This window comes from Mustela nigripes, chromosome 6 (genome assembly GCF_022355385.1).
Source record: "Mustela nigripes isolate SB6536 chromosome 6, MUSNIG.SB6536, whole genome shotgun sequence".
Classification (NCBI taxonomy): domain Eukaryota; kingdom Metazoa; phylum Chordata; class Mammalia; order Carnivora; family Mustelidae; genus Mustela; species Mustela nigripes.
The window spans coordinates 46,562,110-46,589,701 of NC_081562.1; the positions used below are offsets into that span (position 1 = coordinate 46,562,110).

The following is a 27,592-nucleotide window of genomic DNA, read 5'->3' on the forward strand; positions in this document are numbered from 1 at the left end:
GCTCAGTCTTAATTATTACCATCAACCAGAAATCACGTTCCAGCAAAACAATCTATCTTGTTTTTAAGTTGAGTACTTACACGGTCTAGAAAGAATTATTTTGAATGATAGCAACAACCACTAGGGAGAAGTGGCCAAAATGTAATTTTTTTTTTAAAGATTTTATTTATTTATTTGATAGAGATCACAAGTAGGCAGAGAGGCAGGCAGCGAGAGAGAGAGGAGGAAGCAGACTCTCACTGAGCAGAAAGCCTGATGCGGGGCTCGACCTCAGGACCCTGAGATCATGACCTGCGCCGAAAGCAGAGGCTTAACCCTCTGAGCCACCCAGGCACCCCCCAAAACGTAATTTCAAAATGAGTTGTATAATCACACAGTCACAGAGACTCCTAATAGTGTTTCAGTTACGCAGTGAGCATGAGCTGTAAGTAACATTTATACCACTGTGGGTACCTTTGCCAAGTAAATAACCCTTATTATAAAGAGCAAAATAGGATATATCTACTTTATCTACAAATGTGGAATGAGGAGCGGCCTTCTATTAATCCAGTAACAAAAGGTACCTCTGAGTAACCAGAGATGATAATGATGATAACAAAGGGGAAAAAAGCAAGAGTCAATTCCTTTTTCCCCAACTCATTTAAGGGCCCGCCCACTATTGTGTTTAGATACCCAGCATACCACACCTAAAGACTAAGGTTGGGTGGTTGGGTGATGGACATTGGGAAGAGTGATGTGGTGAGTGATGTGGTGATGTGCTGTGAAGTATGTAAGCCTGACGATTCACAGACCTGTACCCCTGGAGCAAATAATACATTATATGTTAATGAAAAAAAAAAAAAAAAAAAGACTAAGGCCATTTCCCTATCACTTACTCAAATAGACCATTCACGGATCTTACTTCTTTTTACTTGTACAAAGAGCAACACTTCACAGCTGAGTTTTGGTCGGTAAACCAACTTCAATTTTAAACCAAGTGCATACACCATTTTAACATGAGGTGAATGAGAGACACCTGATACTTACACTTCAGGTCCGGGAATTCCTTTAACACCTGCCAGGAATCCTGGCAATGGGTACTGTTGTTATCCCACTTGAACAGAGGAGGAAACTAAAACAACAAAGATTTTTATTTCGTAGCAATGAACGATTAAAGGTAAAATCAAAACCAATATTTATAATAATATTAAAACCGTAGAATGCTTAAGGATGATTTTAAGACCAACCTGTGCAAGAAGCACACAGTTAAGAAATGGTACAAGGAGGGATTTCAACTCAGACAGCCGGTGGTTCCAAAGTCTAAGTATTTAACCAATAGGCAGTACTGCTTCCCCAGTAATGGTATGTAGATAAAATTAATCAAATGTCTAGTGATTCCTGGGCACTGTGTTAACCCCTCTCTGTACATTAGCATAGGAGGCTCACCAGTTGGGTCATTTGGACACTGGAGGTAAGAGGCATCACCAAAGAATCAGCAGGTCAACTGTTCTTTGTCGTAATACCCCAGCTTGGAGATGGTCTCTGTGACTTAAGACTGCAGGATATTAGCAGTAAGAAGTTCTTGTATTCTCTCATCCTTATAGGGGCGGAATGGTCCAAACTAGTGAGCAGTATGAATTCGTGCACCACGCTCTGTGCCTGTATGAGAGCAGACTCTCGGCAGAAACTGTCCAGTGATTCTCTGAAGATTTACCAGACCCTCCAGCTCTAGGGGTAGTTAACCAATTACCCACCCGAGGCTTCTAGAAGGAGCTTCCTGCCGTGGAAGGAAAGCGAAGTCCCGAAGCCGAGCTGTGGCACGGATCATGGAACATGGCAACAATTACAGATCGGCAGCCCTTTGTGTATACAAATGCGTTTGTAAGCCTCCCCTAAATTATGCTGAAGGTCCTGTGCTGAGGGAGGTATGATAGACTTCTTCCACAGCTAAGGAGGATTCTGTTTGTCCGTATTGACTACCTGCCACCCAGAATGTATGTTATGAAATCCTCAGTGACATATGTCATCAGATAACAACTGGAAGAGCTGCTGAAGACATTATTATTGTGTGTTTAGATGCTTTAATGTTTGCAAAACCTGTCTTGTGAATGGACTGTTAGCTGTTAAACTGTTCCTGTTTTAAGTGCTATTACCTTTCTCAGTTACCAGAATCTTGCCGTCAAGGTCACAAGTGATTGATAATGGATTTTTAACTAATAAGTCCTTGTTTTTGAAAAAAAAAAAAAATCAAAAGCAGTACTATTTTATATGGAAATGTGTCTTGATAATATTACCTATGAAATGTGTATTTATCAGTACCTCCTGTCAATCAATTACAGAGCACAATGATTGTCACTGGGTGTGTATGTATTTAATCTCTATTATTGGACATGGAGATGGTTTCTGCTCCAGAACTCCAGCCATGTATTTCTACATTGTGAGTCATTTTACTTTAAAAGGGAAAAACAAATTTGTAGCAACAATGATGTATCCAGAATTTTAAATACCTGTCTCTCTTTTACTAAGAAGGAATTTTTGAATATTCTGTCTACCTAGAATCTCTCCCTGCCCCCCAAAAAAGGCAGATGCCTTTGGGAATGAAGTAACCTGTCCCGCTCCCAGAAGTTCTTCAAAAGGATGCTGCCTTGGATATTCTTAAATTTCTGAAAGGTTTTCATCCTCAAGAGACAAATAACGTTTTAAAAAAATGCACTCAGCAAACACTAGATGTTCTGCTCAAGTATGAATTTTTAATGCAGCTATGTTGACTTTGTTTCATACTGCCAATAAACTACTCTTAATACTAAGTATTGAGTAAAGCATATGCTTTTTTTCCTCCCCTCTATTGGAAAGAAGCTATTCTCTTTTGGGGGAAGCCTGGAATAGATAATGAGATGGGTTTAATTTTGGTCTCCGCCTCTCCCCAGCAGAGATAACTATCTCGCAATGTAATATTGTCATCACTTGAGGAATAATGATCTAGAAGTGCCATCATTATGTGGTTTTCCTCAATAGACTCCCAGCATATCATTAGACAAACAGTACATGTTTATGTCTTTATGTCACTTGTCATAGACCCTCATAAATTACATGCTTTGTGTTTATTCAGCAGAATCAACATCACCTGAAGAGATGTAATTTTTTAGGAACATTCAGTTACCTAAGACTGCAATTCCTTTCTTCCCTCTTGAGGTTAAGAAGTCGTTATGGGCCACAGGGATGCAGGAGAAAACTTACAAGTTTTATTCTCCTCTGGGAGGGCAGGATTTTTTCTCCATAAAATAGGAGAGGTAATCATAATCCCTTCTTTCTAAGGAAACAGACAAAAGGACACTGGTGTAAAACTTCCCCAAACAATTCAATAGGAGGAAGTGCTCGTCACTGACTTTTTTCCCCCACCATGAAGGCACATTTCCTTCCTAGTCTTTGCTTCTCTTATCTGGGAGATTTTTTTTCCCCCCCAAGCAAAGCATGAACAGTTGTTAAGTGGAAAATGGAGGCTGAATTTTACATGGCGCTTCTTACCTGCTTGATCTTTGGGAATTCAGGTGAGTGGGCTTGCCTCTCTCTTGTGGTGTTTTCTCCACCAGCCAGCAGAGGAGTCTCTGTCCTTTGAAAAATGTCTGAGTTAGGGCGGAAATGGAGCCAGGTCTCCATGGCAGTTTAACCAAAGACGATGAGGAGGAGGAATAAAAGGAGCCAGCTCTGTCCACACCGTTGAGATTTCTCCCTAAAAGAAAACAAATGGTCTCCACATGTCCTCCAAATGCCTCGGGCTGCTCCTGAAATGGCATCTTTATAGCACAGAGTAAAGCACCTTAAGGAGAAGTTTTGATGATTGTGTAACAGTCTGTGGCATTCTCCATGTTTTTTCCTTATCAGGTTATAAGTTTGTTTTGTGTGTGTGTTAAAGAAAGTCTGAGGAGATGTAACTATAGGAGGTGAAGAACTGTGGTGTGTTTTATTTGGAAGTTGTTATTTGGAAGGAAGTTCTGAATATTTTCATGAGAGAGCTGAGCAAATTAGGTAAAAGTTCAGAATATGATTTCTGAGTCTGAATATTTCACTTTTTAATACTGATGTTTAACAATTGGATGTTTAATTTTTTTATGTTGACAAATGCTGATGTTTTTTGGTCTATTATTTATCGAAGGGAAGTCGTAGGTATTGTCACAATATAGAGAAATGCTTCTCTCCAGGACTGTAAAAAATGGTGTTTGTAATCATCAATACCTTCTTTGGTTGCTAATAGCTAAGAAGGTTTAGACGGGTGGGAAAATTTGTTTTATTTTGGTTTTGGATAAATACATCTAATTTTTAAACATGTATTCAAACGATGCAATGTGTATACAAATACTACAGTGGTAAGTTCAGAATTGGAAAGGGGGGGCTTTTTAGAGAGGGGGATGGTGATGAGATGGAAAGACTAGAAATGGTTAGACAGCAGCATATTTAACTGACTGGGTTCAAGTATCACACCATGTTCTCTTAATTGGTTCGTGTCTTTTCCACAAATCCTTTCATTATTTCAGTGGGAGTGTGTTTTCTTCCCTCAGGCATGTGATAGTAAAAGAAAGGGAGCAAAGTATGACATTTTGATATTGTCAGCCTTGGGATTCTAAATCCTATGTTTTGAATCTGGGAATATTCTCTTGGAACGATAGCAATAACAAACTATGAGTCAGCCTTATATTGTCATTTGGCTGATTTGTGAGTGGGTTGTTTTGCTTTCTGATGGGCCTTATAATTTTCTACACACTACCTTACGAGTCTCTCATCTTCCAGAGGGGTTTCAGATTGTCCATGTCCATAAGCAAGAGTGCCTTTCCAAAAATAAGAGAGTGGTCGTGGGTTTGTGTGATGCGACCAGCCAGAACCAGCAGTGGATGTGGACTGAGGATGGAAAACTCCTTCATGTTAAATCTGCTCTGTGCCTGGGCATCTCCAACTCTCGTGGCCCTTCCCTATCAGCTATCTCTACCCACTGCTCCCAGGCACCCCGATGGACTTGCCATGAGCAGGAAGGGTTCCTTGAGGTGGAAAATACCGCTCTCTTTCTCAAGAAACAAGGCTCCAAGGTAGTGGTCAAGAAGGACAGGAAATACCTCCATAGCTGGATGAAAATAGATATCAACCAGGAGGGAAAACCAGTCAATGGAAGCCTCTGCTTAAAAAAAGGTGAGCTCTCCTTTTTGGAATCGATTCTGAACGTTTTTCTGCTCAATGTTACATTACGTTTGTTTTGTTTCACATTAAAAGGATGTCTGCTTACCTCAACTCAATGCCCATGGGAGATTCATAAGTTACTGGAAATGGATCATGTAGCTCCTACTGACGTGGAAAGTTTCATTATTCTCATTAAATAAGCCCAACATCTTTCCTTATACCTCTTACTTTCTCTTCCCTTCTTTCCTTGCTGCTTTTATTAGTTAAACTAATATTTCTTGGGTTTCTTTTTTGTACCACACTGTTGACACTTGGGTTAGATACCATTCAATGTAACGGTATAAATCAGGGATACACATAGTGTACATATGTAATGACTAAAGCCAATGATGAAGAAATTATTAATTATGCTGATGTAGACGCTTCTATTCTCTGATTAGGAGGGACTAGTAGATCATCAGAATGGTGTTTGAGAAGACTGGCAAGATGGGAAAATACATTGCACATTTGCAAATCTCTTGTACTAATGTTTAGAGGTACAAGAGGTCTCAGACTTTTGAAATGGTAAGAATTGATGTGTAGCCACAGGGTTTTCTAACTTGTTGACCACTGATGGATATAATCTAGGTGACAGATACAAGTAAAAACTTGCATACGTGGGGCGCCTGGGTGGCTCAGTGGGTTGGGCCTCTGCCTTCAGCTTGGGTCATGATCTCGGGGTCCTAGGATCGAGTCCCGCGTCGGGCTCTCTGCTCAGCGGGGAGCCTGCTTTCTCCCCTCTCCCTCTGCCTGCCTCTCTGCCCACTTGTGATCTCTGCCTGTCAGGTAAATGAATAAAATCTTAAAAAAAAAAAAAAAAAACTTGCATACATGTGCAGAAGCTCCTGGAACAGCACACAGTTCAGTCTTGTGCTGTGGATTTTATTTGTGGATACAGCCCAATTTTCTTTTTTCTTAAGATTTTGCTTATTTATCTGAGAGAGAGAATGAGAGAGAGTGTGTACAAGCAAGGGGAGGGGCAGAGGGAGAAAGAGAAGCAGACTCTCTGCTGAACAGGGAGCCCAACTCAGGGCTGATCCCAGGATCCTGAGATCATGACCTAAGCCAAAGTCAAGAGGCTGACACTTCACTGACTGAGCCACCCAGGTGACCCTTAATTTTCTGTTTTACTTAGTCATTTTATTGCTTATTTACTCCTGTAGTAGAGATTTGCTTTAGGAAGTCATGAAAGATAAAACTAATAGAATCATTATATATTAGGTACAAGCAGACCTTATAAATCACTGAAGATATTATCTAGAAATGAAGCCCATCATTGAGGAGACAGAAATTTACCAAGGTCAAGTGAATTAACCCAGCTTAATTGGTGACAGAGGTCTGATTAGAACCTAAATTTCTTAATTCCTTGTCCCATATATATTCCATCATACACTGTTTTCCAAATGCTTAACCACAGAATTTTGCCCAGTGGACTACGTAAGAATCACCTGGGGCAGGGAAGGAACCCATCACCATCATTTCTTCTTTCCTACCACCTTCAAGATTCAGTTTTAAGAAATTTGGGCTAATACTTGATTTTTTTTTTTTAAGTTACTAAGATAATTTTGATCCATAACCCCATTTGGGGATCAACATTCACTGTATTTTTTATATCTTTTTTTTATGACATGTTTATTTTGGGGGCTTATATGAGTCTTTTCACCATGCTGATCCTTGGATGGTTTTCTGTCTCTCGTTCATTTCATAAATGAAATACGTACTTAATTGCATGCTAGATGAATGCAGTGACTCTTCTACAATAGAAGTTGACTGTATAGTCCTTAGCTTATAAAACTTCTAACTAAGAGAATAAGGTAAAAATGATAAAGTCAGTTAGAAAATTCAAATTTATCAGAGAATATACAGCACATGACATCAGTTTGTACATTTCTTTTCCTATAGTTCACTGAGTGACCAGTGAACTGTCCTAAACAATACAGAAACATTATAAATATTCTTGTTGTACCGTTAAACACAAGAAGTAAGACTCTTCCGCAGCCCCCAATAGAACCTTATTTAGAAGAAAGTTTCATTGGAACTTTTAAAAAAGTAGACATGGATCAGCGAAGAGTTCTTCAAGATAGAAGATAATTAAAGGGGAAAAATGATTTCCTTTGACCTTCCTGCACAACATGTCCAATGATGGACTTTACTTCAAAAGTAAGTGGATGAAATAGACCATTTACAGTTAGCCTCTGAACGTATCCAAAACTGTATCCAAAACATGCCCAATCATGTTGGCTGGAAGAAAAATGTACTTCTAGAAAAAAGCAGAATGAAAATTTGCACAATTATGATACCAAAAAAACCTTACACTTGAATACATGTATATTTTTTAGTTGGTTTTAACACTATTATGAGCTAACAGATGTTTTTCTGGTCTATGCCAAACTTACCGTTGATTAAAGATACAGAATGGTATTAGTTGACCCATAGCATGAAAGCTCATTGATTTGCTAGAGAACCCATTGTGAAAAATTAAATGACACTCAGATTTTTGCAATGGATGACTCCAAATGTCTTTTTTAAAAGCTTTGATAACGAAATATGATAATCTGGTAGCATAATTTTGTTGTTGTTGGGCTCCCTGCTCAGTGGGGAGGCTGCTTCTCCCTCTCCCTCCAACCCCTCCCCTGCCAGAGCTGTCTCTCTCTTTCTCTCTCTTTATTTCAAATAAATAAATAAAATCTTGAAAAAAAGAAAAAGGAAAATCAACATTTTATACTCAATTTATAAAATTAGACCCTTATAGTTATTATTCTGAGTCATAATAGCAATAATAAAAACATCTCCAACATGCTGACATAACTGGCTAAAAATTGAAAAAAAAAATGCATTCTCTCCCTATATTCTTTTGTCAATCATGTGCCAGATATCCAGCTCTTTGGAAACAACTTTACCTTTAGCCATGCGTCAATAAAACAAAAAGGTGACTGACAGACTTTTTCAATTTTTCCTCAGATGTATCTGCGTTAACTTGTATAGCTACATCCTTGGAATCGCTATACTAAGAGCATAATTTTTAGAAATCCCTAGTATATAATTTCAGGGGTACCTGGGTGGCTTTTCAGGGGTGCCTGGGTGGCTCAGTGGATTAAAGTCTCTGCCTTCAGCTCAGGTCATGACCCCAGGGTCCTGAGATCCAGCCCCGCATTGGGCTGTCTGCTCAGCAGGGAGCCTGCTTCCTCCTCTCTTTCTGTCTACTTGTGATCTCTGTCTGTCAAATAAATAAATAAAATCTTAAAAAAAAAAAAAAAAGAAATCCCTAGTATATAATTTCAGAGTCTTCTTCTGTAAACTAACACAAACCAGTTATCAATCATGCAAAAAGAATAAGGAAAAAATCTGTTCTATTCAATAATATTGCAATTTTATAGACACATTTAAATTTTTAAAAAGATAGTTACTTTAGGAATAAAAATGCATTCTGAGGTCCAAATCTCTACTTGACAAATTAAACATAGCAACATCTTCTAGATGAAGGATGCAAAATTCCAGCCATCACTTGGATACTTTTTCCAAAGGATGCCAAGTTTCCCTGCTTATAACCAGTTAGGTGGCTTTCTAAAAGAGTTATTTTCGGGGCACCGGGGTGGCTTAGGTGGCTAAGCGTCAGACTCTTGATTTCGGCTCATGTCATAATCTCAGGGTCCTGAGATTGAGCCCCAAGTTGAGCTCCGTGCTCAAGGGGAGTCTGCTTGTCTCGTTCTACCTCTGCCCTTCCCCCTGGTCTCACTCTCTCTTTCAAAAAAATAAATAAATCTTTAAAAATAAATAAATAAAATAGTTAATTTCACTCGGGTGTTTTGTACTATATGGAGAGAGACATTGTATGTATTTTATGTAGGATGTCAGCTAACCAACCAGCCCTTACTTAGCACTTACTATAAGTCCACTCGTTCAAATCTTACACTTACCTAAGGGCAGGAAAATTTTTGCAGACATAGTTTCAAAGGTCCCTAACATGACTGAGCTAGTGAAATCACTTGAAGAGATTTCACTGCTGAAGTAAACTGTTTTGCTGCCAGACTTGCTCTAACTGCTGATTAAAGTAATTGTTTAATTATAGTTATGTGGGTGAAGGAATAAAACCCATAAGCACTGTAATAGGGAAGCAATCATATATACTCTTGGGAGAAAGAGTTTTAATAGAAGCTGTTTCCTTTAGTGATTGCTGGGAATGCTTGTAAATAAAGAGGGTGTAAGGGGAAAAACAAAACCAAACACAGTGTCTTTTGTGCATATAGACCCTACTTTGACCAAACTGGCTATCATGGCCATGTTAGGCTTTGTTTTCTCCTTGCATGATTATAAAAACATGGGCCTTGCAATCGACCATTGATTTATGTGACATTGAAAATCGTATGATCATTGATTACTGATACATGATTTATGTGATAATTGAAAAATATCCAGCACAGCTTCCAGAGCCCCCGGACTCCTGCACCTCCCCCGCCCACCCCAACCATTTTCACCCTACACCATGTCATGAATTCATCAGGGCACACCCATGGCTACATCTGACTTTCATGAGCCCTGGGCTCTTATGTCTTTGTGGGCCCCTCCCACCATTAAAATAAATTAATGAATTAAATAATTCAGTCGATTTTCATGGGCCTCCAAATCCTCATTTTTTCCTATTGTATGAAAAAAAAATCTTAAGCAAACATTTTCTTTGACTCTGAAAGTTCTTTTTTTTTTTTTTAATTTTCAAGAATTTAAAGGATTTTGTAGCCCCTATAATATCATGGGCCCTAGGCACTGTGCCTATTTTGCCTGATGGACAAATAAGCCATGGGCACACCAAGTTATTCACGCACTCTCCATCTCCCTTTTTGTTGACCCTGGTAAAATAGCACCTGCTTCAACATCCCTCTCCCACAGCCTGGTAGTGATGAATTTAAAAGCCATTCTTCCTCTTCCAGCCAGCCTAATTTCCTTCTACCCACCATCTAATAGACAGGCATGTCCCAAAAGAAAACATGGGACATCAGGATACACCAGGCGCATCTTCCTAGTGCAACTCATAGTATAGTAGCTGAGTAGTAATTGGCCTTTAAAAAGTATTGTTTAATCAGTTTTTCATTTATTTTTTTAATTTAAAGTTTTTACTGTGCTCTGTTTTGATGTCCTTCTATGCTTTGTTAACTTCCATTTGTAATTTTACTTTATTTCTAATCTTGGATCTTTTTTAAGTCTGTAAAATATTTTTTGAATATTCTAAGTCAAAGAAATTCTAGTGACTTCTGATTTGTTTGCTGTCTCCCACTGTTTGCAAATTCTCCATCTTTGGTGTCTCTTTTTCACAAAATTTTCACCTTCTGGTTTACTTTCTCAAATTTTAAATATGTACCATGTTTGTTTTATGTACAAACTGAAGGCATTTTCTGAAATGTTATTCTTTTTAACACTTCTATAAACTATCTAAACTCATAATTCACATACATTTCACTTCATATTTATTCTAGCCCAATCTTGTTTAATATAGTTAATGTATTATATATATATACGTAAATCATCTTTTTTCTAATGCATCTTCTGTTTCACTTCTTACATCTTTTCCACATTATTTCCCTGCTTTTAAAAGGCATATTATATTTGGCATCTTCCTACGGAAAAGCTAGTCCCAATATAGTCAAAATTTTCTATCTCCAAAATGAGTTCTGTTCAAGTTATTCGGTTTTCAACATGCCTGAAAGTTATTTGTGTCATTCAAGGGAGGGGAACTGACAAATCGTGTATTTTTATTATCATTATACAAAAATGACATTTCTATCATGAATCATATCTGAGCTAATTCATAGACTAACTAATAAACTAAAATATGTATTTCTTTTCAAAAATATATTTTCAAAATATGGTGCTGATATGGTACAGTCATTGCATCTATAGATGAGCTATTTACAAGTTCCATGCTAAAATCTTTTAAATCAAACCCGGGATGGTGTCCCTTATCTTGAATTGTGCTCTAAGAGGAATTATGTATAATGTGGAAACAATGTGGTAGCAATGGTACAATAAAGCTTTTTAAAAATAGCTTCAACATATTGTTCCATTGTGTAAGAACTTTTCCTTGAGTGTGTCAAAACACATCTTGCTCTTTCATGAACTGTAAAACGTATATATCTTTTTAAAGAACATCAGAAGACTTTGTAGATACCAAAATATCCAAGGATCTACTATTTTTCATATAATTTCATAGCACCCATTTCAACAGAGTTCAGGAGATGAAAAGATTAATGTATTTTGGTTGCCTTATATATTTCTGTAATGGATTTTCTCTCCTCCCATTTACTTTAAAACCCTTCATTACCCATGTAAAGAATGAATAGAATTCAGTTTGGCTCATATCATGTATATAGATAAAACCTTATAGTTAGAGATATATTACAATCACTGAGAAACTTAGACATGTAGATGCTGGATCCCACACCAAATCTACTGAAAGGCCAAGGCTTCAATATTCTTTTTTTTTTTTTTTAAGACTTTACTTATTTATTTATTTACAGACAGAGATCACAAGTAGGCAGAGAGGCAGGCAGAGAGAGAGAGGAGGAAGCAGGCTCCCCGTGGAGCAGAGAGCCCGATGTGGGGCTCGATGCCAGGACCCTGGGATCACGACCTGAGCCAAAGGCAGAGGCTTTAACCCACTGAGCCACCCAGGCGCCCCAAGGCTTTAATATTCTAAGAAGCTCCAAAGGGGATTCTGATGCCTACCAGAGTTTGCAGACCACTGCTTTAAAATGCACAGAATTTGGAAATTGAATGTTAAGACTAAAGTTTCTTTCCTGCTTCTTAAATAGCACAAGTTAAAAACACAGTCACAAAATTAGGGGGTACAGACCTTGGATATTCTGTAGGTTCTTTCTTTGGAAAAAAGGTAGTGGCCTGAAATGGAAAATGGACTTGTTTAATTTGGAGTGTTTTAAAATATATTTAGAAGGTTAATTAAAGACAATTACAGAAGACTGAAAATTTTTCCAAAATATGTTCCAAAGCTGCATGTAATGGTAAGAAGCTATGTTATTCAGAGAAGAAATTGCAAGAGTGTTTTGATCACTTACCTAATTTTGGGAGAGTCCTGTTTCATCTATTGAATTAGTCATGTAAGTTGACTAATAAAAACAGTTCTTAGGATAAGAACTTACCAAGTGCTCCTTAGTGAAGAAGAAGAGCAAGCATAGGTTGACATGCTAAGACACATAATTACATGATACGTATTTGGAAGCTTGTTTTTGTCCTAACCCATCATTAAATTTTTATTTATTTATTTATTTTTGAGAGTCTGAAAGCTAAAATTGTCGTAAGTGGTAGTCAACTCAGAGGATCAGCATTGGCCAAAGCCCAAAATAACCAAAATACTAATTGCTACATACAGAAATTTTTACATCCCAATGGCAGGCAAATGTCTGTTGAAGGAACATTCTAACACCTAATTCAAATAAAACTGCAAAATTAAGATTGCTTCTTAGAGTTTATCATAAAGGAATATTGCTAATAGAACAAGTGGTTTGTCATGTAAAAAAACAGCCTAGGGATAAATAAATCTGGTCTGTGTTCAGAGCGGTGACATGGGCACAATAACAGTGGGAGCAGCACAAGATTCAGAAGGAAAAATACAGAAACTAGTGGGAATGTCCAAAAATCTATCAAAAGTCTAGGTCTAGTAGATGTACAGGTAGGATTGTCAGATATAGCACAGAACCTTCGATCACATTTGAATTTCAGATACGACCATTCTTTAGTATATATATATTCCCAATATGCCATATGTAATATAACCTTTATAATATTGTACATTTGAGATACACTAACTATTCTGAATTATGAGTTCTTTATCTCAAACTCCAACTTAACTGGACATCATGTATTTTTATTTGCTAAATCAGGCAACCCCACGTACAGGGTTTACATCACCTTTCCCATCTCAAGAAAAGGGTGCTTGATAGTCATGATTATTTCACTAACCTTTAAGAGAACTGATGGTGTTTACATCTTCCTAAAGTTTTGAAAACACTTTTTCTCTTTTCATCCTCTTTTTCGTGCCTTATCCCCCTCTACGTCATCATATAAATTATGTCAATTGAAATCAGAATGGAAATAAATGAGATTCAAAAGAGGGCTCAATAAAGTGGACCAGAACAAGGGAGAGGAAAACTTTAATAGCTGCTTCAGGGGACTTTCATAGCACATAGTAGTTCCTTATGAAATTGTTGTGGGGCGCCTGGGTGGCACAGTCAATTACACATCTGACTCTTGGTTTTGTGATCTTAGGGTCGTGAGATGGAGCCCGGGTCAGCTCTGTGCTCAGGGTGGGGTCTTCTTGAGTTTCTCTCTCTCCCATTCTCTCTCTGCCTCTTCCCCATGCTCTCGCACTTTCTCTCTAAATAAATAAATCTTGTTTTTATTAAGATTTGATTTATTTATTTATTTATTTATTTATTTATTTGACAGAGAGAGAGAGAGAGAGAGAGAGATCACAAGTAGGCAGAGAGGCAGGCAGAGAGAGTGAGAGGGAAGCAGGCTCCCTGCTGAGCAGAGACCCCCCCCACCCCATGCGGGACTCGATCCCAGGATCCTGAGATCATGACCTGAGCCGAAGGCAGAGGCTTAACCCACTGAGCCACCCAAGCTTCCCTAAATAAATAAATCTTAAAAAAAAAAAAAAAAGAAAGAAAGAAAGAAAAGAAGAAGAAAGAGTTGAATGAACCACTAGAGGAGCAGTGAAAAATAAAATCTTTTTTCCGTCAGTCTGTAAACCAGAAACTTTTCAGTTATGGTTATCTAAGTGGGCAAGATTTTATATCCCAGGAAGCTATGACACATAATGGAGTTGATGGGCGTATCTAAACATGCCATCTCAGCCCATAATTTACAGACCTTTCTAGGGCTTCATATTACACAATTGTTCTCTAGGTTACACAAAGCATGGTCCAGAGACCATCAGGGCCAGCACTGGTATCTCCCAGGGTCTTGTGAGGATGCTGGCTGGGACAACATTTACTGAATGAGAATTCATATTAGCGAGAGTCTCAGCAGATAGAGAGCACATTTTAAAACTACGGCTAGGTGAAGCTAATTCATAAATCAATTATCTTTAAGTATGGGCAATTCGGTCTTGCAAAGTAGAGCTAAAAATTAATTCCACTAGCTCATAAGTTTTGAATCAACTGACTGTCCTTCCAGAAGACAGGGAGCTTGGAAACTACAACTGTCCCAGGATCTGGTACTCACACAGTTAGGTTTAGAAACAGTTTACACTGTGGTAAAAGAAAGTCATTATTTTCCTGGGAGTCATCAGTCTTCATGGCGACGTTAGGTAAGTTGTTAGCTGGGATTCTCAACCTGGTATTTTGTTTAATGACCCCTTTGAGAAGTTGAATGAAAGTTCCCCACAGCAGAAAAGTATACATGGACATATATTCAGGACCTGGCAGGAAGTTTCTTGAGATTCATGGACCCCCCAGAAGCCAATTTCGTGACTCCCTCAATGTTCATAGAGTACATGTAATTCTCTCTTCTACACACCGCTGGGGATTTCTGGTAGCAGTCTCCACATCTGCCCTGACCCTAGGATATCAATAGACGGATAAAGGATGGGTAGACTGAACAGGGCAAATGAGCATCGTCACACTCCCAGACCTTTGATTTTTCATGTAACCCAGACCTTTGATTTTTCATGTAACTGAAGTGCATCCACATCCCTGTTATGAGAGATGTCTCCTTTTTCTAAAGTCAAATTGCTTTTAGGTGAAGAACCCACAAAACATGAAGCTAATTTTAGCAACTGTCCTTTCTTTACCTCAGCTGGCCTGGGAGCAGACGTTTCAGTAAGGAGCACTAGAAACACGGCCCCACCCCAAATCCCCACTACTTTAAATGCAGTTCCATATAGCCTGGAACACCTTATTAGGAACACCACAGAGGCCTTCACCAGAAGTGCAACAGAACGCTCCAGCCACAACAGCAGACAGAGGCAACACCCCAATCTGCAGCTGACCGGAATTACAGAGACACCTTGGGTTCCCTGGACTACTCAGCCCTTCTCCAGCACCACAGAACAGGTAAGGGGAGAATGGATGTGGAGGGTGACTTGGAAGGGTCTCAGAAAGTCCATTGCTTGAAAAGATTTGCTCGGCTGGCAATGCCACTGCTCAAGTGGGTGGTTAGGTCCTCCGTGTCCTAGCTGCTAATGATGCATGAATGCATTTAAGGTGATGAAAAAAATCTTTGAGATAGAACTAAATGCTCTACATCTTTATAAGGTAAAGAGAATTAGGCTGAGATGTCAAACCGCACTCCTGTAGGTTGGCCACATTGCTGAACCAAAGTCAGGGTTCACAGTCTTGGGCATAACCTACAAACAGGAAGTAGAAATTGACAGCAGTACCTTGCAGATTCCCTTGCCTCTGTGTCACAATCTTTTGTGCTCATAAGGGAGTGGAAAGAATCACAAAGCAATGGAAGTTTCAGGAATCTATGATTGATTTGTGACTATGATCAAATACGCTAAGTCACATAGCAATTCCACCTCAGCAGCCACAAAGGGACAGATGGGTCCAATGGCTGGGGGGCAGTGATCATGCGGTGGTAGAATCTGCTCAAGTAGTATTTCAGTTTGAAATGTTCATCCCTTCAGTTCTGCTTACCACTTAGGGTTCTAGGCCACCGTTAGGGGCAATAATAGTATAATTCCAAAAGTGTAATTTGCAAAGGCAAATAAAAACTGTTGTTTCATTTGGCAGTGTTTAGCCATTCTCTGCGAAACCAAATAATTGTAAGAAAGTAGAAGTCCAACACTATGCATAAGACTTAACACCCATTTTAGGTGCTTTCTTTTGCCTTGTGCAGAACTTGCTATTGGATGATTCCTGGCGACTAAGCACATACATCATTAATCACAAAGCAAACATGACCTACATTGAGGGACTTGTGGAACTTTGTTTTTATCTCCACTTTTCCTTTACTATAAATCTTCCCTAAAAAGTGGTGCTTTCCTTGCCTCTGAGTAGAATTTAGGAAGGCTTCACAACTTTTCTGGATCCTCCTTATATCACTGCAAAACCCAACATTCACTCTCAATCCATGAACAAACATATTTATTTCAGGAAGTAACCCAAACTCTGAATTCAATTTAAATGTTAGCCTTTCCTCTCCCATCACCCCATCCCTTTGGGCTTGAAGTTGGGAAAGGGAACTTGACCAAAATCTCCCACTTCCTACCTAGCTTTTTGGCCACCTCTCCTAGTTTGATCATTATGCTTTCAGACCTGTCTGGGTTTGGAAAGTGGGGAGGAAATGAGAGCAGGAAGCTAGTACTTGGGATTGCCATCATGAATCAGCACAGTACTCTCCTTAAACCTCCAGCTCCTGAGCCCTTCTAGCCATGGATGTCAGTGAGATTTGCCACTTACTTTGAAACTGGATGCTTTTTGTTGGAGCACCTTCTTGTTTAGGCTGAATGTGTCTTAGCCAAAATGTCATTTTCTAACATCAGTTTGTAAGAGTATTCACTTACATCTGAAAAAAAATATATATATATACATACATACATATATATATATATAATTTTTTCACAACTAATACACACAAAATTAAGTGTCTATTTTAAGTATGTGGTGTATATGATATACATATATATCAGTACAGAAAAAGAACTAAGCACAGATTGTATATATGATATATATCGTATATCACTATACTGATATCTATACAAAGTATGTCAGATAAGAAACATACTGAATAAAAACTATAATAGAAACATATATGCCTAAATACTCAGGGATTGCCTTTTAGCAAGAATATTTTCCCATTTTTGCTTACATGAAGCCATTGTGAAACAAACACAGAGAGAGCTCCTAGAGGTGGTCAGGCTCTACTGGGATGAGTCAAGGGTGCCCTGCTCCAGACCTCTGGTGCAGGTACACTAGCCCTGGGGTCAGCCTAGCACCGTGTTACAGGACACACATGACCCAGTGCCCAAGTTGGATTTACAGGATCAGGTCATGGTAAATACAGAGCAGGGAGTGTTTTGGGGTTTTTTTCTTAGTCTTTTTCTAAAGTGAAATACACTGCAATGTTTATGAGTTTTCGGATGGGGCACCAGAATGACTACATATCAAGTAGTCCTCAAGTCATGACTCATGTCCTAGTTTTTCCTTGAAGCTCACGCAAAATCTTAACTATGTCTTGGGAAGTGAGTATGTAAAAGCTATGCTCCTTCCGAAGGCAGTTTCTAAAATTGCAGTTTCCATGACTCCGATGCTTTAGTCAAGGCATCTCTGCTAGATCATCGTTTGATTTAGCATGAGCATCTACTCTGTAACAGTCAATTATAAATATCTGTAGTTAGATGTTTGGAGAGGAAAAGTCACTTGGGAGGTAAAATGCCTGTCCTTTGAAAGTAATTTGGAAAGGTACTCTATTTCAATAATTGGAAGAGCATACGAGAGAAAAAAAATTATTCAACTTACTTGTTTGGAATTCAGTTAAAAAGAAATTCTTTTTAACTATGTGTCAGTTATTTCTTTTATCAGATAGCACCTGGTCTGTGATGATTCTGAATTGTCTTAGTATAACTGGGCGGTGAGTTACAGTGGTCTGTCATCAGGTGAGGACGGGAAAAATCTGAATGGGAAGATAGAAACTGTATTTATTCAGCTTTGCCTCTCTAGCATCTGAACATAGTGCTTGATACATTATAAAGTTTTTTGTAGAAAGGGAAAGAACAGTGTGGAGTGGAAGGAAGCAAAATGGAAGGGAGAGTGGGATGGCATGAAGTGCAGTGGGGTGGAATGAAGAGGATGGGGTGAAACGGGACGGAATGGAGGAGAGGAAGGGGGTGAAACGGGACGGAATGGAGGAGAGGAAGGGGGTGAAACGGGATGGAATAGAGGAAAGGGATGGGCTGAAACGGGACGGAATGGAGGAGAGCGGACTGAAATGGAACGGTGGGGAGTGGAGTGGAGCAGAGCACAGTGCAGAGACATTGAATGAGGAGAATGTAATGGAGTCCTGGGAAAATGAGTCGATTGAAGCGGTAGGGAAGTGGGTAGAATTGTTGACCCCTTAGGTAGCAAATGACCCAGATGCCATCAGTGCCCAGGTATGATGGTCACGTTGCATGGTCATGCACTTTTTTATTGTCTTAGCGTTTTAAAGTTTGTGTGTATCTAGAGTTTAATATGTTTAATAAATAATAACACAGTGTTTCATTCAGGGGCTAGTTCTCCAGTTCCTTTTTCTCCTTTTTAATTCCTACCCCCCATTTCATCTTTTTTTTTTTTTTTAAAGATTTTATTTATTTGACAGACAGAGATCACAAGTAGGCAGAGAGGCAGGCAGAGGAGTAGCGGGGAAGCAGACTCCCCGCTGAGCAGAGAGCCCGATGCAGAGCTCGATCCCAGGACCCTGAGATCATGACCGGAGCCGAAGGCAGTGGATTTAATCCACTGAGCCACTCAGGCACTCCCCACCCCATTTCTTAATCACCCTTCAACTTTCCCCCAAGAAAATTATGAGAAGGAGAAGAGACATTGATGACTGTTCAATTTAATATCTTCAGAAAATGTTCATCAACTCAAAACAAACATTTCTTGAGGACCTAACTAGTGTCAGAACAGAGTGGTTGAGGACTCAATCTTTGAAGTCAAACCCCTGACTCTGCCTCTTACTAGCCAGTGAGTTGGCAAATTACTTAAACTCTCTAAGCCTCAGTTTCCTCATCTATAAAATGGAACCTCTATCTCTGAAGCCTCTTGCAAGGCGTGGGAGAGATAATGCATCTAAAATGCTTACTATAGCACTGGGTCCTTAGTAAGCATTTAGGAAATAATAGCTGTTATTGCTAGCTTTCACTGAGACACAAAGATAAATGACAAAATTGTTGCCTTGAAGGAACTCACTATCTGTTGTGGTGTTGAAGGAAATAGGTATATACACAGGCTCGTATGGAATAGAAAAGCAGGGCGCCAAACTAGTGTGAAAGTTTCAGGCACTATCTTCTGGCAAAAGGAATTACTGAACTAAACCTAAAGGAGAATAGAGTAACCTAATAGGAAGTCAAAGAGTGGGAAGGAGAGAGGTGAAGGAACTGGGAGAGGGTGGAATGGAGAGTTGGAAAGTGATTTCAATTCTTACCTAAAACTTACATTTTAAAGAAACTTGGGTATTTTATCACTTTAATCCAATCATCAATTTTGTACTCATTTATCTTGTGCTTTCTGTTTGCCTGACATTATGGGAGATGGGAGAATAATAATAGATAAAATCATAATACGAGGTAGTCAAAATCACTGTGTGTAGGACCTGCACTCTACTAACAGTGTAGAAAAGACTTCAACAGTATGAGGGTCCTGTAATCATGCTCACATGGACAGAAATGGAAGGCATATTGATGAAGATCTCAAATACATGTTTTGAAATGGTGTCTTCATCCAGAAATAGTCAGTAGTTCCTACGTTTTATTTTAATTAGTGACACTATTAAATTATCTGTCATTCCTTTGGTTCCCATCACATGTAGCCATGAGATAGAATTTAGAACACTTAGCCTGAAATAGAAATCTAGAGAAGAATAAGAACTAAAATACTGAGACTTTATGCTTGGAAATGCTATGTATGTCATTACTACTAACTAATGTTTATGCAGTGACCATAGTGTTCTAGATTCACAATCAAAGGGTGACTTGGGGGTTGGAACATGGGGCTGGGAAAGTGGCATGTATTTGTCTTTCCCTTTCATCAACAGTCTTTCTGAGTTATGAGGAATGAGACATGAAGAGATACTGTGCAGTATCTACAAAGAAGAGAATCTAGGAGATAAAAATAGCATCTAAGATTTGTGTGCCAGAAACTATGCTAAGCACTTTGATTTACTCTGGGAGGTGGGTATTTGTATCCATTTTCCATCACTGCATAACAAACCATCCCAAAACTTAGTTTAACAAAATGACAATTTACTATTTCTCATGATTTTGTGGATTAGTTGGGTGGTTTCTCTGCTGGTCTCACCTGAGCTTACCCCCATGGTGCGTTTAGCTTGGAAGGTAAACTGAACTAGAAGATTCACAATAGCCTTCCTTGCATGACTAGCAGTCAGTGCTGGCTGCAGGACGGGGCATCTCTGTTCGTCTCCACAACCTCTATGCATCTGGTAGGCTACATAATGGCTTAGCGGAGTTCTGCAAGAAGACAAAGGTGGAACCTCTTGAGGCCCAGGTTCAAGAATCACACATCACTTCTGCCACATTCCATGGATCAATGTGGCCAGGTCAGATTTGAGGGTAGGGGAAACAGACCTCACATTTGATGGGAAAGTCTCCAAAGTCGCATTGTGTAGGGCCACACGTATTGAAATGGAATGAAACTACAGCCATTAAATCATCTATCATGGTATTTATTATTGTTTTTGTTACAATTATTATTATTATTTTGCAGACTTATAGCTTAAGTTTAAAGAGGTTGAAAACTTGCCCAAGGTCAAATGAGGGAAAATGGTAGATCAAGAAGAAGGTTGTGCACGCGCACGCGTGCACATACACACACACACACACACACCCCTGCACACATGCTCACTTTATGCTCTCACCTAGAACTCCTGTTAATGAAGGCAAATACCAATGAGGACATAATTTGAAACAATTACTAGTAAAGCTACTGCAAAGTTGTCCTAGTTGACCCTTTTGGAGCAGATTTTCTCCTACTTTTTTCTTTTCCCCTCGTTCTTCACATCCTCACCTGCCAATGTGAGGGGTCTGTCTTTGGAAGGTTGTAGACTTGGGTCAGTAGGTTGCTTCAAAATTAACTCGCCCTCTCTCTCTTTCTATTGCTCTCTTTCCCTTACCCTGGACATGAATTAAATCATCTAACAGCAGTCACGTGCCTAGCAGTGCTGGAAACCTCTCTGTGGTTACTGTTAGCCGGTGTTGTTATCTTTACCATGATGATAGTGTTATGTGGCCGTGTGTGTCTTTACAGGGACAAAGTTGGTGAAACCTGAAGTCTGTCTACCATGTGAGTTAGGAAATATCTAGATCAGTTGTTCTCTAAGTATGGACTCCAGACCCAGAATTTAGACCTACTGAATCACAAACTCTGGGTGTAGGACCCAGAAATCCCTGTTTTAACAAGTCCTCCAGGGACGCCTGGGTGGCTCAGTGGGTTAAGCCGCTGCCTTCGGCTCGGGTCATGATCTCAGGGTCCTGGGATCGAGTCCCGCATCGGGCTCTCTGCTCAGCAGGGAGCCTGCTTCCTTCTCTCTCTCTCTGCCTGCCTCTCAGTGTACTTGTAATTTCTCTCTGTCAAATAAATAAATAAAATCTTAAAAAAAAAAAAAAAAAACAAGTCCTCCAAGTCACACAGATTCCTCGAAGTTTAAGAACCACTGACCTAGAAAATCTTGTCCCTGACCAGTAACATCTCCCTCATAGAGTTCTAGATGCCTTAGTTTCCCACCACTGATGGCACTTGGGTATATTAATAGTGTTATGAGGGGGTGGGTCAGGATGCTACAAAAGTTCAATAATCAAGTAGTAGAAATTAATTTATCTAATCACAGCCTCCTGCTGTTCCTTCCCAGAGGGTATGGGAGCTGGGTTGGTTAAAGTGGAGCCTGGGCAGATAGGGAATGGCAGCTAGACCCCAGGGTCTTTGTGGTAATTAGAAAAGGATGTTTCCAACCAGACAGTTCCACCACGAATGCCCAAAACATGGTAATGGGACATGGGCTAGATTCCAGCCCCATGCACACTCTTAGCCAGGCCTCCCAATATCCCACCCCCACTAAGATAAACTGAGTCTTTGTGCACTGGCCCCCTTGCAGATGAAGCCAGATGTAGGTGTCAGAAGTGTGCCTGCATAGTCCAGCCATTCACCATGGGCAGGGTGAGACGGGCAGGGCTGGAGGCAGCAGGAAGTCAGTCTCCTGGGGGACCTGAGCCATGGGGGGCAGGAGGCAGAATCAGTATGAAGTGGTCTCCAAAGGAATAGAGGGTCGACTTTGGACTTCACTTTAGCTTCAAAATCTAACCCGCCTCTATCTGTTGTTTGAGTAGTGGACTCTAAAGAGAAGTCCATTCTGCGCCCCCTCTCAGCCATGTGACCACGATGGAGATGGTGTGATGTAATGGTAAGGGCTAGGGCTCCCATGTCACAGGAACCTGGCTTAAATACTGAGGGTGGCATTTACTAGTTATTCAACTCCAGTCATAATTGCTTCTTCTTTAAAATAAGGCTAACTAAGGCTATGCTGCCTCGTAATGCCATGTGAGGATTTCCATTGGATTGAGTGCGTGGGCCATTGGCCACACGTGACAAGTAGCCAATCATGATAACCGTTAAACCAGCTTCTTGTTTCTGCTTCATCATTGCCACCCTGCCTGCTTCACCGAGTTGTAAGAACCAGATAAGCTGACATCACTCCACGAAAATGCCTTGAGAGGGCTACCATGTTGAACACGATTAAAAAAAAAAAAAAAAATGTTCCCGGTTGGTTCAGATTGTGCTAAAGATCCATGAATCTTGTTTGAAGGCACACCCCCTTCCTCTCCACCCTGCCCTGGCCTGGGAGAGGTATCGCATTTCCTCCATCATGAATAGCCATTGTGGTGCTGTTCTGGCCTGAACTGTTCTGTGCTTCCTTCCATTCGGCCTTCAAAGAGATCACAGTCCGCTGTGAGACTCCAAATAAGTAAGGAGGTAAAGGCAGAAAATCCCCACCTCCTCCTGCCTCCCTCAAGTCTGGGGTAACCCCCTTTATTGTGTTACTTCAAGTCTAGAGGGGAGGTGTCCCGCTGCTACCACTCTTCTGTGGCCAAAACTGGAGAGAGGACAATACTCCCTCTTTACCCAAAGGGAGAAGTGCAAAGATATAGCAAATAACAAAACAAAGACAAAAAAAAAAAAAAAAAAAGACAGAACCCTAAAACCATTCCCTAATCATTCCTCATGACCAAGGACTCTTACTAGATTTTCTAGTGTGCTCAGGATACAATACAAGCAGATTCTGAGACTGCTGACGGGCAGAAAGGTCATTCTAGGGAGTAGTATCTTATGGAAGGGATGTGTTCCTAAAGACCAGAATTTATAAATTAGCATCATTCAAGCCTAATTCTGATGGAGAATTTTCTCGTTTGCCAGCTAACGGGGATTGCCATGTGCCAATAGTATAATAGGATCTATAATTCACTTGAATTTAAAGCCCGCCAGCTTTAAAATCTCAAGGATTTTTCTTTCCCCTGCTTTTCTTTTCATTATGATCTGCATTACTTTCTATTTTGTGTGCACAGAAGACTATGTTCATATTTTGTCACAATATAAATCGTGTACATAGAAATGCAACCATGAAACAGACATGTGCATTGACATGTGCTCCTTAACTCTCCAGGATTTCTCTGGCACCTTGGTTTCCCTGAGTAGGTAAGGGCTACTAGATGCAGCAGGAGAAAATAGCAAAGAAAGGGGAAAATGATATCAAAGGAGAAAGGGGGATGTGCTAATTGACCTAGAAAGTCTGTGGCCCTCAGCCCTGGCCTTGCATACATCAGAATCACCTGGGAAGAGTTTTAAAGATACAGGTTCTAAAATTCTGCCTCAGTCCTACTGAATCAGCATTTACTAACACAGGACCTCAGCACCTAGGGTGTCAAAATCTCCCCCTTGATTGTAATACGCGATTAGTTCTGCGATCCCTTGGAGAATAACTGAATAATCAGCTTGTTGGAATGAGCACCGCAAGAGAAGGGGGAAGTCCTGCTGGAGAGGTATAATCTGAATTGAATTGCAAGGAAATATCTGATAAATGCAAACAAAGGACAATTCTATAGAAATAACTGACCCATATCCTTCAAAAAGGCCAATGTCACAAGCATCATTTCAAAAGGCTGAGGAATTGGAATTGGAATTTAATCCAGATTAAAGAAGATTAAGATACTTGACAATGAAATGCAATATAGGACCCTAAGCTGGATCCTTACTGGGGAGAGAAAAAAAAACCCACAAAAAACAAAAACAAACAACAACCAAAAAAAAAAAAAAAAAAACCCCAAACACTGAAAAGGACGTTATTGAGACAAATAACAAAATTGAAACATGGATTGTGGATTAAAGTATTTTAACAATTGGGAATTTCATGAATTTGATAACTTCATGAGATGACACGCTTAACTCAGAATATATGCGACCAACTCTAAATGTTTAGTTCAGGTAAAAGCAGTATATATGGAGAGAAGGAGAGAAGGAGAAAATGAATGTGGAGAAATGTTAAAACAACAACAGAATTAGTGGGTCTGGGTAAGGGCATATAGAAGCATTCTGTACACCTCTTACAATGTGTAAGTTTGAAAAAATAAAAAATTTAAAAAATAAAGAGTAGTTTGCTTAATGGGCTTTTAGAGGGATGCTCCTGTGTTAGGCATAGACCAGCGGCTCCGACAGAGACCTGTCTGTCTTGTTCAAGGACAAAAGGGCAAGAAGATGCAGGGCAGAGGACGAGGAAAGCAAACACCGTGAAAAAAATGATGATGAGTTTGCAAGAAAGAACAGTAAAGCCAAGAGTCAGAGCTGGCGGAGGAGCCAGCTGGTAAGTCTGAAGATAAGCTAAAGAGCTCTGCAAAAGACAAGTGCTTTAAATCTCTGGAACTTCGCCCAGCTGCCTAGCGACTGCAGCCGCGTATTCCACACACACAATAACAACTGAAAGGGGAAGTGCTATGAATTCCAGTGCTGTGTCTTTAAAGTAAAAATCCTTTCTACTCTTCCCATACTTTGGGGGAGCTGGCAACAGAAAACTCCCAGCTCCGGATGCCTGGGTGGCTCAGATGGTTAAGCATCTGCCTTCAACTCAGCTCATGATCCCAGGGTCCTGGGATTGAACCCCACATAGGTCTCCTTGCTCAGTGTGGAGCCCACTTCTCCCTCTACCTGCCTCTCCCCCTGCTTGTGTTCTCTCTCTGATAAATAAATAAATAAAGTTGTTTAAAGTAAAATAAAATAAAATCTATTAAAAAAAAACAAAAACACATAACTCCCATTGCTAGATCCAAATGAGATCCCAACCAGTTCCCAACTTCTGTTTGGGAACTACATGGAAGGTACCTCTTTTTCTTTGAATCTCTTCTGCTTTGGATTTCTAACAGATGTTGGGCAGGAAGTATAGCCCGTAGGTGGAGCTTTGTCAGGTGCTTGCCCTTCGTCTGTGCATCTGTTAGCTTTTGTGTTTGCTCTATTGCTGTTCTTGTGGTCCAGAACAGCACAGCTGTGGAGACAATACTGAAAGATTGGACTTTGCTAGGAGTGTTGACCTTAGCGGTCTGAATTAAGTGACCTCCTGATCATTGGAGAAGCATTAGCTCTTTGACGGAGTAGACAGGGTCTGACTATTTGGATCAGGGGCTGACTGGTCACTAGTTTATCCCAAGGCTTAAGTATTAGGTATTCTTGGATTCTGTGATGCTAAGGGTACCGGGTCTGCATTGGAGAGCTGAAGAATGACATTGTGTTTCAGATTTACAAACACTTAGTCATGCCCTTGTTTAGTGGTGGGGCTATGGATGTTTCCTCTGTCAATAGAAAGTAGACACTGAGTCTCCACAACCTGGGGGTGTGGGTTAGATAATGAAGATACACGGGCTCTTTCCTTCACGAGGCTTATAATCTAGGCGATAGTGTTATCATTACATTATTGAAAAACATGATAAGAACCTTTGATCTTCCTCTTTGATCACCATCAGCCCCAACATCCAGGGGACTACAGGATGCTCTGCCTCGCTCCTCCAGCAGAGAAGGGGGTGCTGTGGGGTGGGGGAGTTGTAGGGAAGAAGCAGGCAAGAATGTGGACCCAACAAGTCTCTATCTCTTGATTTGGTTAAGAAAAATCAAAGCCCAGATTTTTTAAAATGTAAAATCTGTTGTTCTTAACATTAGCCACGTACTCTAGTCTTCTCAAAACAATGTTAAGATCACACTATAAAATCCAGAAAAGGCAAGCGTGCTGGTCAGAAACTGAGCCCTGTGTTTGTGACCTTCAGAGAATCCTGAGAAGTAATGCACTAGCAACAGTGATACCCAGAAAAAAAAAAAAAAAAAAAAGAGGACAGAGACTCCACCCTCCAATCATCACTTTCGAAAGCAGAGGAAATAGGTGATCATTTGTTTGTTTTTGTTCTCCTTTCCCGGAGAGCCAGTGTTAGCCACATTTTGTCTGTCTGCTGCGGTAGGGTTTGGACTTCAGTGGAAAGCCGGAGCTAGTTCCTGAAACTGCAATGTGAAGCGGCCACGCCCACATAGCCCCAGGGTGCCCTGACACCTAGACTCCACCGGCTGTTTGAAACCAGATGGTTTCTGGGGTTGGGGTGGTGGGGACTAAGCCCCAGAAGCAGAAGCAGCTGAGGTTGAAAAGGTGATTCGTTTATGGTCACACCTAGTTTTAAGACATTCATCTGTGTATGGTAACAAAGCTATGACAAACACTATGCGAAGCCCTTTTCCTCTAGATTAAAAAAAAAAAAGAAACCAGTAACAACCACCACCTAGGGGAGGGAAGAGGATGAGACACTGGTGTAGAAAGAAATACCAGGAAGCCTTGGAGATGCGTCTGCTGAGAGAGATGGTGGAGCCTAGTGCTAGAGGCTTATCCGGCACCCCTCCCCCACTTCCAGGACTTAAAAAAACCTGGGCATGACCACCAGCTAAAGCAGCCCTTGGATGTCTTTTGTGCTCATCTACTGCAGAGATCCTTTTGGGTACGAGATAGAATGCCATGCTAATTTATTATCATTCGATTGTTCTCAGAAAAGCATTCTCATCCACGGACTTCATGCTCTAGCATTACGGCATGCTAGCCATCCATGATTTATTTGTATTCATATAGTATGATTACCACTAATAATCGTCATATCTAACATGTGTTGCACCCTTTAGCCAAGGACCATGCTTTACACAACACTGACCTTGTCATTTAATCCTTACAACTCCTACCCACCCCTCCCAAGCATATATTATTTCCATTTTCCTGGAGACCTATGACCAAGAAGTTAATGACCTAGAAGGCTAGAGAAAGTCCTTGAAATATAAGTTTCCCCAAAATGGTAAACACAAAAGAGTATAGTCACGGTCCTTAAAAAAAAATAAAAATAAAAGAAAGAAAGAAAAAGCTGCTTATCAAAATTACCTCCCCTTAAATTTTAAGGCACCTCTTTTTAAATGCAAGACACCTGCTAGTTAAAATGTATTCATTTCTGTCCTAATTCAGTATTAAGCCAATTTGAATTAAAATTGAGATGGGCACCTGGGTGGCTCAGTGGGTTAAAGTCTCTGCCTTCAGCTCAGGTCATAATCTCAGGGTCCTGGAATTAAGGCCCACATTGGGCTCTCTGCTCAGCAGGGAGCCTGCTTCCTCCTTTCTCTCTGCC

At 40.1% G+C, this 27,592-nt stretch overlaps 2 protein-coding genes across 3 annotated transcripts in view; both read left to right on the plus strand.

Moving 5' to 3' along the window:
* PTPRR (protein tyrosine phosphatase receptor type R) overlaps positions 1–2,780 on the plus strand; it is a 239,296-nt gene extending 236,516 nt beyond the window's left edge. For both annotated transcript variants that reach the window (XM_059402463.1, XM_059402464.1), the window contains one exon: positions 1,584–2,780. In XM_059402463.1, the coding sequence (XP_059258446.1) occupies positions 1,584–1,677 (94 nt within the window). In that variant the 3' untranslated portion in view covers positions 1,678–2,780. The remainder of the gene's footprint in view (positions 1–1,583) is intronic.
* A 677-nt stretch (positions 2,781–3,457) lies between these two features.
* PTPRB (protein tyrosine phosphatase receptor type B) overlaps positions 3,458–27,592 on the plus strand; it is a 115,728-nt gene continuing 91,593 nt past the window's right edge. Inside the window, exons 1-3 of the mRNA XM_059402465.1 lie at positions 3,458–3,527; positions 4,765–5,157; positions 14,992–15,248. Of these exons, the coding sequence (XP_059258448.1) occupies positions 3,473–3,527; positions 4,765–5,157; positions 14,992–15,248 (705 nt within the window). The 5' untranslated portion in view covers positions 3,458–3,472. The remainder of the gene's footprint in view (positions 3,528–4,764; positions 5,158–14,991; positions 15,249–27,592) is intronic.